Below are 12,015 nucleotides of genomic sequence, written 5' to 3' on the forward strand. Positions count from 1 at the left end.
GAGCTGAGAACCAAAGGTGGGCATCATGCTTACAGACCTATGATATATTTACAACATAGTGTCTGCAATAGACTGTTTGACAGACATTTTAGCAACTCTTCTGTTCTCAATGTGTTAGGAAACATATCTAAGAAAGTATGTAGTAGTGCATTTATAAAAACCCTGTGATGCGGCTGGGGATGTGGCTCATGTGGTGGTAGCACACCCGCCAAGCAAAACTCGAAAAGCCTTGAGTTGAAATCCTAGTCCCAGGAGAAAAAAAAGAAAAGAAAAAGAAAACAAAGCAGAAGCTTGCACCATGCCCTGCATAGAGGAGTTTGGGGAACCTGGACTTCATAAAATCAACAATCATAACCAATGGTCTTGGAGTCCCGACTTGCAAAAGTCCAACACTACAATTGCCAACAAGAGACCCAGACACCTCCCACTCAGCTGTCTTTCAACGTGGCCCAGGCTCCGCCTTCCAGAGCTGCCCTCCAATCAGTTGCGCGGCCCGAGCCCAACCCTCACAGGTCACGTGACACGGATAGGCCCGCTTCCGGTGCGTCGCGGGCGGCTGACGTCGCCAGGCCGGTCGTCGCGTCAGGGCTGTCCGGCGGCAGCCGCTGCGGAGGCTGAGGCGATGGCAGCAGGACCCGAGCGGGCTTGAGGGCTCGGACCCAGCTCCCTCCCGCGCAATTCCGGGTCCACGGGGGAACCGAGGCCCCGCTCCCTCCGCTCCTGCTCCCTCCGCGGCCGCTGCCTGGGTGCGGGCGGAGGCAGAGGCCCGGGCTGGCAGCCCCACTCGAGCCCCGGCTCGGCCCCGGACGGCCCGGCTGCTGTGTGGAGAGGAGGCCGAGTCGGTAAGAGGCGGCGGCGGGGCCTGGAGGCCGAAGGGGCTCCGCTTGGCCGCCCGGGCGCCCCCCCCCCCCCCGCGCCGGTGTCACTCCCGGGCCCGCTCCCCGCCCGCCCCCCTCCCCGCAACTCGCCGGCCCCATTGTCTCGGCGCCGCCGCTGGCCCTTCCCCTCCCTTCCTCCCCCCTGCCGGGGCCGGGTGGCTGTCAAACCTGGACTCCGCGGGCTGCCAGCCAGCCCCTTCCCAGTCTCCCCTGCTGGTCTCCTGCCACCCCGAGGCCAGGTCCTGCCTCACCCCCACCGACTGTAGTCTCTCAGTCCTCCTCTGACCCTTGCTTTAACTGCTTTTCGCTCCTCTGTGAGAAATTACTAAGTTTCTCTTCCCTCCTAGTTGTCATCTCCCACCACGAACACCCTCTTGGACATTTATTTTTTTTTTTTGCCATTCTTTCAGCTTCCTTTCTTGCCCTTTTTTTCCCCTTCTCAGCCTCCTCTTTTTGGTTCATGTGTTACCCTCCCCCCGCCCCCACCAACAGATTGTTTTATTTTTTATTCAAACCTTTCATCTCTCTCCCTTCTCTCCCCAGGCAGAAAGGCAGTCTTGCTCTTTCTTGTACTTCTTCCCTTAATGTCACTGGGGGATTATCATGTCTTTTGTAGACTTAAGTTTGATCCTAGCAAATGCTAGTGTAGGTAGTGAACTACCTCTTACCGACCTTTTCCTGTGAGCAGCAAGAAGTCTGGCTTGATTTATACACATATAAGTAACCTTATGTGTTGTACACAGATAAAATTCCTATTAAAATATCCATGTTTTTCCCTGTACACAAAGTACCTCCCAGCCCAAATTCCTGTTAACTTTTAAACAATATTTGCTGATGCTCTAGAAGGAAAAGCTCTTCACTATCCTTCAAACCATGAGTTTTGAGGTTGATTTTACATACTTTTATAGTGAGTGTTGATGCTGTTTTGTGGTTTTTTTTTTTTCCCTTACCTATCAGATTCACTCCCAAGACAGAAAAGGGTAGACATACTTTTTGTTTGCTATTATGTTTTGTCTATTACATGTTGTGGTCACACCATTATAAGAGACTACACAGATATGTGTGTGTGTGTGTGTGTGTGTATGTGTTAAACTGGAGGGAGCTTAGTGAATAGTAATTTCAAATATCAAAACGTTTTAGGAATCTCTCCGACAATAATAATAGGTTTCTATTTCTCAGTGCTGATTATAGTTTGATTAGACTATGCCAACTGTATTTTGATTAGGCTATGTGTTCATCACAAAATGTTGTATTCTTTACATACTGTAGTGAAAACAGCGCACCTCAACTGTGGAAGGTGGCTAGTGGCCCCATAGTGTAGTAAACCATTTAAATGTGAATGACCTAGAGAGAAACAGGTGCTCTTTTTCAGGTTTTAACATTAAAAACACTTATGTTGTTAGTATAAGTATGGTAGTAAAACATTGAACAATACATTCTCAGTGAAGACATTACTGCATATTAAATATGAAAAATCAGTTGCTATCCAGGAGGGGGCAGCAGGTAATGAGACTTCCTGATCACAGGAAAAACTATGAGAGGCTGGCTGGCACATGCTCTCTGCTATTTTTTCCATCTTTCTGTATTCCTGGTATATTATTTTGGGTTTTGTAGTATGAAGCACTAAAATAGTAATTGAAATTACATGAAAATTATGTTTATACTTTTAAGAATTATAACAATCATTACAGAACAATTCTCTTTAAAAGATAGAAAATCTTTTAAATATATTAAATACATTTAAGTATATTTAAATATTTAAAATCTATTAGCAAATTTTAATGTCTCATCTTTTTTTTTTTAGTTAGTTATTACTTCCATATCGCTTTTTCTTAATTCTTTACTGAGAATTCCTGCAGGTTGCACATTATTTTTCCTAGAAACATTGGTTGTTAACTTTTTTAATAAGCTATTCTAAATTATCATTTATTGTTTAAAAATGATTTAGTTTGAATTTTGCCTGTTCCACTACACTATATCTCCTATGCATTTTATTTATTCGAATCTAACTTTTTTTTTCTTCTTGAGGTAGTGAAAAGAGAATACTGAAGAATAGGCTCTCAAGATGAGTAAAAAACCCCCAAATCGTCCTGGAATCACTTTTGAGATTGGTGCTCGTTTGGAGGCACTGGACTACTTACAAAAATGGTATGGAAAATAGAGAATTTTGACCTAATTTGTAGTATCTATAACTTTACATATGTCAGTTAATTACTATTAATCCTGTTGATAGTAGAGGAGACATTAGTATATTGCATTTTGAATATAACTTCATTGGATTTAGATTTTACTCTTTTCTAAAACTGTAGTCAGGTTTATTAAGTATGATCATAATCAGTTTAGATGTTTGAGTCCTGAACATAATGTTCTAGAATATGTGGAATAGAGAGTATTAGTGCTTTTGTATGCCTAACATAAACTATTTGGGGGAGGTGACAAAAGAAGGAATTCAGATAATCATCTTCCTAACTTTTGGATACATTTTGATAGGCCTGTTTTTCCCTTGCCAGAGGATGATTTTCAAACCACAAAGTAATAGTATTGATTATTATAGTATTTTTCCATAGTTTAGATCTAGTACTCTCTTTCAAAATGGCACCCAACTTCCTTCTTCCCTAAAAAGCACAGCATTGTAGTAGGGTGACTATTACCAGTAAATGGCAAACAATCCTCTCACAACTCTACTTCTTTCCTTGTTTGGCCATTTGTGGTAAGCTGTCAGTGCAAATACCTACAACCTTCCCCTTAAAAGTTGTGTAGGAAAAGGTGCCAACCATATGTAAAGGAGAGAAGGGAAGCAGCTTGCAGGGGTCACTGGCCCCCAGTAGGTATAGAAGATTCCCTTTTTCCTAGAGAAGTAGTACCTCATTTAGACTGGCTAACACTACTTGTACTTTCTTGGCAGATGTCCTCTTGTTTCATTCTCAGATCCTTAGCCTCAGAAGGGCTCCTCTTGGAGCAGTGCTACCTGTGCTTCTGCTGAGACCTGTTGAAACTTGGAGCAAGTATCTAGTTGTTTAGCAACTTCAGGACTTTATTTACCAGACATTTTGACATTTTCTGTCATTGCAGCTCCATTAAAACCATAGTGCATTTTTTGATTGATTTATATATAGTAAGTCAACTTTCTAAGTTGGCAATGATAGAAATCTTGTTTAATCATGACATTTGACTTTAGACTTTAGAATTCCAGTCTTTTAACATCTCATCTAGAGCTCAGTACACACCCTGACACCATAGTCTCAGATTCTGCTTTCGTGTATTTGGAAGCTACCGTTTGAAATGGAGGGGCACATTATTCTGCCCCTTTCCTCCAGCTTTATCTTAGTGGGGAGTTCTTTAAAAGAAGGTGGAGAGTGTGCATAGTGTTTCTGAGAAGAAACTTGCCAAGCATGTGGGAACCAGGTAGCAATTCCATCCTAGTAATAATAATAATGTCTCTATATTATTGCCAAATATCAGTGGGGGAAGGAAAGATAGTGGTGGGAAAATGCTTCTAAGAAACACTGCATTAGACCATACAACAAAAGATGAAGGCTTATGCAGTAAGCCTTGTTCTGATTTGGCCAATAGGAGTCCAGGCTCTATCATTGTGAAGATACACTACTACATCTATGTGTGATGTAAGAGAACAGAAATAATACTTCTGTTTTGATGTTAATATTTTTTAAGTTCTTGATTCTGTGAATAACTAGTTAATTCTTTTCCATATATTCTCTTGGGCTTTTCAGCAGACAAAGCTGCAGTTGAACTAGCTTCCAGTTTTGGAGAAGCACATAGTTCATTAGTTCTTTAAGTAGTGTTTACAGATAGTACCATAATTTTCATATTGGTGATAAACTTTTGGTAGTGAAATGTTTTTTAATTCAATGACTGTTAAATTTATGATATGATAGTTAAAAGAAAAAGATTATAAAAGGAGGTACTCGTAGGACTAAATATACTATAGTGTTTTGTGCTTTTAGAGTATTTGGAATTTCAAAGAAGAAGTCAAGTTATAGGTTCTCATCAGGAAGCACTTACTGCTTATTAGCTATGTTAATACTATGTGCAAGTATTCTCTTTGTTGAAGGTTAGGTTCAATCTGCATTACTCCAGTAATGGTCTTGAAGTAATGGGCAGAAAACTAGCATAAATATTATTGTGGTTGAAACGACATCATTGATTTGATATTTTTATCAGATCCTTTATATAAAGACTTCTACAATTTTGCTTTAGGTGGCTTTAAAGCTATGTGCATATTCATAATCTATAATAAATTCAAATATCTATTATTTTTTGTTTTTTAAATATCAGTAGTATATCAAGAACTAGTTAGCCTCAGATTAGTTTTAAATTTAGTATTAATGGTTAAACACGGAACAACTGCTAAATTGCTTAAATTAATTTATATGTGGCATAAAAGTTCTGTGAGACCATATTGAGACAGTATTCTTAATGGGTTTTAGAGCTAAATGAGATAATAAACTATATTGTATCATATTTATATATCATACAAGGATATTACATTTGTTAAAGTTCTTTCTAGTTTTCATATAAATTTTTAAAATATTTTTCTTTAATATCAGGTATAAGGTTATTTGATTATTGAGAAACAAACTTCTGACATTCTCACGCGTAATAGAATAGATAATAGTTTAAATATATTGAAACATTTCTCTCCCTCCTTTGCTCTTTCCTCTTTTCTTGCATATTGCTTTTGCATCCTTATTAAATATTTCATCTTCCAAATTCTTTTAAGATTTGAGAATTATTGAGTCATTGGATATAAATGTAGTTTGAACTATAACAAATATTGGATAGATACAGTTGGACAGGATTCCAAATCTTGCTTACTTTCTTTGTTCCCAAGACATTTACACTAAGCTGTACCTCTGTTATTAAGGAATTAACTTATCACATGTTGATAAATTTCATTTTAAAGAGCAGTGTTTCATGCCTATAATCCCAACTTCTCTGGAGGTCCAGGCCAGAGGATCATAAATTCTGGGTCCCAGCCTATGCCATTTAGTGAGAATCGGCCTCAAAATGAAAGAGGGTTGATAGCATAGTTCATAGAACATAGAGCCTAGCATGTACACAACCCTGGGTTCAGTCCCCATCATGACACAGCAGAACAGTCATAAAAAAAATCAGGTGTAAGTGATAATAGCAGAAACTCAAAATGCCAGTAAGCTGATTCTGTTTTGTATATATAAGCCTTTTTACTTATAAAAAGGAAGATACATTTTGGTGGGAATCCTAGAATACAATGATAAATTCAGTGTAGTAGTCAGAAATAAAATGAAGTTAAACTCCTGCTTTCAGGTACATATGATTTAGTAGGAACATTTAATCTTTTTTTTCTAGAAAAAGTATATTAATTGCTTAAGTAAGCCATATCATTTACTCCTTATAACGTTTACAAAATTATCTTAGAAAATATACTGTATTCTTAAGTCTTGACTTATTAGACTTTATTTCCAAAGTAAGCCTACATCTACATAAGAAAACTCATTGATAATTTGAGTATTTACCAATACCAGTGAGTGTAAGTTCTGAGAAGCAGTTGAGAGGTCAGTTATCTTAATTTTACTATTTACTTTTTGTATTTACTTGAGTAAACCCAATTCCCCTGAGAAGCATGGGCTGTTTTAAATTTCAGATGTTCTGTAGTCAGATGTTCTATAGCTCTTTAATAGTCTGCTTAAGGATAGACTAATGCTAGTTCTCTTAATACAGTTAGTCATCTCTGTCTCATTTCCATCATATTTCTACCATAACCACTGTCCATTCCTACCTTGACATGCAGTTTTATAATCTCTAGAAGATAGTGACATTGTATGGATGAAAATGATACAGGTATTTTAATTCAGGAATACTTTTGGGGAAAGAGAAGGTTTAGAGTTGGAATTATACTTGACACACTGTAAGTGGTTGGGTTTAAATCTAGATAGTTGCTAATTATGTAAGTATAGGTAAGTCTTAGTTCACTTATCCCTAAAATGGAAGCAGTATTACTGTTTTTTTTTTATTTACAGGTTGATTTTTAGGGATCAGTTGGGCATGTATGTTTAAACTTGCTTTGAATTAAACAAATTTAAATATAATTATAAACCGTTAACAAATGCAAGGAAAGAGGGAGAGTTGAAGTATCTCTGGGGAGCTGAAGACTTAATCATTAATTTTTAAATGGAGCATTAGTATTGACATGAGAGTGATTTAGAATCGGAAGGAAAAAAATCTGTCATTACAACAAGCTATAGACAATATTTTTTGAGATGATCAATTCTTGTATTTTCATAGTCTTATGGCTCACAGAGCACTCTTCAACTATTAACATGTCTGATCAATATGAATATTGTTTGGTAATAAATGATAAAACTGGTATTGACTATTGATTTAACTTATGTTTTCTGATTAGAATTACAATAGTTACTTTATAGTAAGCAATTTAGTTATTAAAACAAAACAGATCAAGTAATATGCTGATGTTAGTCTTAAAAGGAATTTGAAACATAGAGTCAATTTAAAACATTCAGATGAGTTATGCTCTTCTGACTCCTTTTGGAATATTTCTATTTAATTCTCTTCTAGATCTAAAGAAAAGGAAAAGGAAAGATTTAAAAAATGTGGAGATGTCTCAAAGTATCAGAGTTTGATAGAACAGGATAAATTTGAATTGGCAAATGCTGTTTCCACACATTTGGAGGTTTATGAACTGTATGGAACATTTGCAAATGTGAGTTTCTTAAGATGGTCATGAACAGAATTTTAATAGAGTTTGAAATTGAGGGAATTAAGATTGTAGCAAGTACAAATGCCTTTTAATTTAAAAGAAATACATATGTTCTGAATTAAACATTACTTTTTCTGATTGAACTTAGTTACTCAAAAGAAAACATTAGAAGAGATAAGTTGTACAATTTACATTTAGGGTAGGTGTATGCTCCCATAAAGTAGTATCTGGATTGCATTTTAGAAATGATTCCATATTTATATTACTTTGATGAACTTAAAATTTATAAAAATATTAGTTGAATACTTTTCAAATGGAGATTATTTTTTGTTATATAAAGACAATTTTTATTCTTTTACATATAAGGTTGTCCAATGTATATATTATTTTTATGACTCAACCACCTTAGAAAAGCTAATTTTAACTGTAGATTCAGAAAAAAAAGTATATATAAATATAATTATATATTGAGTTTCTAAGTTCACAAATCTTGTCTATGGACTGCAGGTGAGGGACCCTTCTCCAGGGAATTCAAATTTGAATTAGTCTTTGTTCTGAAGTTGATTACACTTAGATAATTACAATTTTTTAATCTTACTGTCTAAGTATACCATCAGTTTAACTACTGGGCAGGTTTATACCATTGTACAAATGTTTTAATTCCATAATATTAAAATTTTCCATAAAGTAAATCCCTGTTTACTCTTTTTAATGGTGTCAAAGATAGGAACCACCTCTACCCCTATTCTGAAAGGCACAAATAGAAATAAGGCAGCATAGACATACAAAATGTATATGGTTGGTTCTGCTAGTTTTTCTTGATTTCATGTTCTTCCTTTCATTATGTCATTTTTTAACAAGTTTTCTGACCATAAAGGCTTTTTGGGGGGTTGTTTTATTTTTATGCCCATCTAATTTTCTTGTAAAGGAAAGAGATGGTATATTGGAAAAAAATTTTTTAACCAGAAGCCTTAAAATAAGAATTGTAAGTGCAGAGAGATGTTTTTCTGCCTCCAGGTCCTGCCAGTGGGAGTGCAGGAGTGTTAGCTTAGGTTCTTTTGAATGGTAAACTCAAATTTTTTAAAACTCTGTTTTCAGCTCTTTCTTCATGGCATTTTAAAAAATCTTAGTTTCAGGCAGGTAAATAACAAACCCGATGCTGAAGTAAGAAAGACATGAAAAAGTCACATATATTCTGTTCAGCTTGCCAGTCACTTAGAAGAAGAGAAAATTGAGTTGAGAAAAATGAAAAAACATAGATAATATTTGTAACAAAAAGAACAGAAAGTTGAGGCATTTGGTTCAATGTCTGTACTATTACACATTGCTCCATGTACAGATTCTCTAAAGCTTTGAGCCTCAGTTGACTAAGTGGCTTGGTGTTCATAGGCCATCATAATTCCTGACTTAACTCTAGTGCTGTATGTCTGGTGTTAAGAAGGGTCCTATATATCCAGCGAGTCTGTTATCTTGTTCTTTGGGATCAGAGAACTTGGGTAAGGCAGGTAAATTTCAGGTATATCTATCCTACAAAGTCAGTCTGAACTTATTCTATGTCTGTGTCATATAAAGGCAATAGGTTAGACCAAGAGAGAAGACATTTTTATTAGTTTATCTGACATTGGGCCAGATTGCACTCATCACATACAAATCACATACATATTTCTATATCCCTAACATCATTCCTTCTGAATGCTGTTCTTGTGTGTGCTAACTTTTCAGGCTGGTCACATCATGTTAAGTGATGGGTTTTTTTGTTTTTTGCTCAAGTAATCAGCACAGCTCCTTCTCCATCTCCACTTTGAAAACCTGTATTTTTTTTTTTTTTTGGTCTGGTCGTGGGGCCTAAACTCTGGGCCTGGGCACTGTCCCTCAGCTCTTCACCTCAAGGCTAGCGCTTTACCATTTGAGCCACAGCACCACTTGTGGCTTTTCTTTTTGCTTGTTTAGTGTTGAGGAATCGAACCCAGGGCCTCATGCATGCAAGGCAAGTGCTCTACCACTGAGCCACCTTCCCAGCCAGCCCGATGGTTTATTTTTTGATGGGAGCTGATTAAAAGCCATTTATCTGTTGTAGTTAACTACTAAGAAGAATATATTGATTGCAGTTCTAGTTTTGCTGAATGGACAGAACTAGCATCTGCCACTTTTCTGGGTTTTCAGTTTTGGTCTTAAATGATATTCTTTTAGCTGAGGAAGTAGATGCTACTTTTTTAATTTTGTGTTTCCAATATCAGTAATACAATTCTTAAATGTAAATACTATTTCCAAAGAAAAAAGTCATAGAAATATTTCAGTTTTACATTATTTTAACCTGTTGTAGTATCTTTCTGTTAGAACCTGCTAAGATTTGAAACATCACAATTACTGACCAATTGAAGATCATCAAGTACACAATGCAGAGTCCATAATAATTAAACATATAGCTTAACCAGGTGCCAGTGACACATGCTTGTAATCTTACTCAGGAGGCTGAGATCTAAAGATGGAAGTTCAAAGCCAGCAAAGGCAGGAAAGCCTAAAATGCCAAATTGGAGCCAGGGCTCAAATCGTAGAATATAAACTATGAGCAAAAAAGCCAAGGGAAAGTGTGAAGTACTTTCAGGCTGTAGTACCAATACTACACATGCGCGCGCATGTGCGCGCGCGCGCACACACACACACACACACAGTCTCTCTCTCTCTCTCTCTCTCTCTCTCTCTCTTGAACAAGTTATGGAACCTCTCAGAGCTTTTGTCACTCAGAAATTAGGAAAGAGCTGTGTGCTGGTGGCTTAAACCTATAATCCTAGGTTCTTAGGAGGCTAAGATCCAAGTATTGCAGTTTGAAATCAGCTGGGGCAGGAAAGTCCCATGAGAGTCCTATCTCTAATTAACCACCAAAAAGCTGGAAGTGGAGCTGGGGCTCTATAGATAGAACACTAGCCTTGAGTTAAAAGCCTAAGGAGTGGTATCTAAGCCTTGAGTTCAAGCCTCAAGTGTGATGGTTTATAATTCCAGTGCTTGGTAGGTTGAGACAGAAGAACCTTTCATTTGAAGCTATCCTAGGCTTCATAGTGACTTACAGGATAGCCATGGCTACATAGCAAGCCCCTGTTTTTTAAAAAGTTATCAGTAGGGCTGGGAAGGTAGCTCAGTGGTAGAGTGCTTGCCTTGCATGCATGAGGCCCTGGGTTCGATTCTTCAGCCCCACATAAGCAGAAAAAGCCGGAAGTGGTATTATGGCTCAAGTGGTAGAGTGCTAGCCTTGAGCTGAAGAGCTGAGGGACAGCGCCCAGGCTCAGAGTTGAGGCCCCACGACCAACCAAAAAAAAAAAAAAGTGATCAATAATAGTGTTTCAGATAGGGTTTGAGGATTAACGAAGACACTGATCAGTAAGAATTTAGTATTGTGTGTGGTTATTTGGTGGATACTTAATAAACATTTCAACTATTATATAATATGAACGATAGTCATTTTAAGAAGGCAGAATCAAAGATGTAAACATATATGACTAAAAAAGATTTTTTGAATGCTAAATATTAAGTAGGCAACTTCAGTGTAACAGAATCTTAATTTTCTGGAATAACTAGGTCTGTAAAAAATCATAGTATATAAATGCTGAGTCCAGTGCTGGTGAAAAGAAGAGTGTAGAGGTAGAGAGAATTGATGAAAGTCCACTGGATTCTTGTGGTAGAAAATGTGATGGAAAGAAAAGTTACAAGCAGGTAGAACTGACAAGTTTATATTAAACAGGTGCCATGAGATGTTCAGGTCTGTAAAGACTTGAGAAGTAATGTGCTGAGAGACTTAGCATTTATAAGCTATTTATTATCTGAATGTTTTTAAAATTGTAGATTATTTTGTATTTTTACTTCAGGTGGAATATCACATACAAATCAATCAAAAGTTGTTTTCAGTTTTTTTAAAGTGAAAAATTACCAGACAGTTTCTAAAAGCACTGAATTCTAAACAATAATAGTGTTACATTTTCAATATAATTATCAGTGGGTGAGGATGAATACAAAGCATATTTTAAATCTTAAGTATTTCCCTGAGAGGGTAAAAATATTAAGGAGTTACACTGTGTTTGCTTTGGATTATATTTTACCTTGATTTTTAAAAATTTTTTATTGTAAAGATACTATACAGAGGGTTACAGTTACATGAGCAAGGTAATGAGTACACTTCCTATTGAGCATTGTTACCCCCTCCATTGTTTTCCCCCTACCATCTACCTTGATTTTTATTTGGCAAATAATCCTTCTCTTGACAATCATGTAAGGCAGTTCTTATCTGCTTCTAGCTCTTCTAATTTTAATCATTTTGATGAATATTATGTTATGAATGAAGCCCTTATCCATAAAAATATTTAAGTTAATGCTCATTCTGTAGGATTCTGCTAACATGCACATTATGTTTTATCACAAACATTTCAA

At 36.8% G+C, this 12,015-nt stretch overlaps 1 protein-coding gene across 14 annotated transcripts in view; it reads left to right on the forward strand.

Annotated features, from left to right (window-relative positions):
* Nucleotides 1-567: 567 nt before the first annotated feature.
* The window catches only part of Phf20l1 (PHD finger protein 20 like 1), an 86,993-nt gene continuing 75,545 nt past the window's right edge, over nt 568-12,015 (forward strand). For 12 of the 14 annotated variants that reach the window (XM_069991426.1, XM_069991429.1, XM_069991428.1 and 9 more), the window contains exons 1-2: nt 568-842; nt 2,911-3,026. In XM_069991426.1, the coding sequence (XP_069847527.1) occupies nt 2,944-3,026 (83 nt within the window). In that variant the 5' untranslated portion in view covers nt 568-842; nt 2,911-2,943. Of the gene's footprint in view, nt 843-2,906; nt 3,027-7,454; nt 7,600-12,015 lie in introns of those variants that run through there. The other 2 variants (XM_069991427.1, XM_069991433.1) reach the window with 2 other exon arrangements.

This window comes from Dipodomys merriami, unplaced genomic scaffold (genome assembly GCF_024711535.1).
Source record: "Dipodomys merriami isolate MVZ:Mamm:240054 unplaced genomic scaffold, mDipMer1.0.p SCAF_4, whole genome shotgun sequence".
Lineage (NCBI taxonomy): Eukaryota > Metazoa > Chordata > Mammalia > Rodentia > Heteromyidae > Dipodomys > Dipodomys merriami.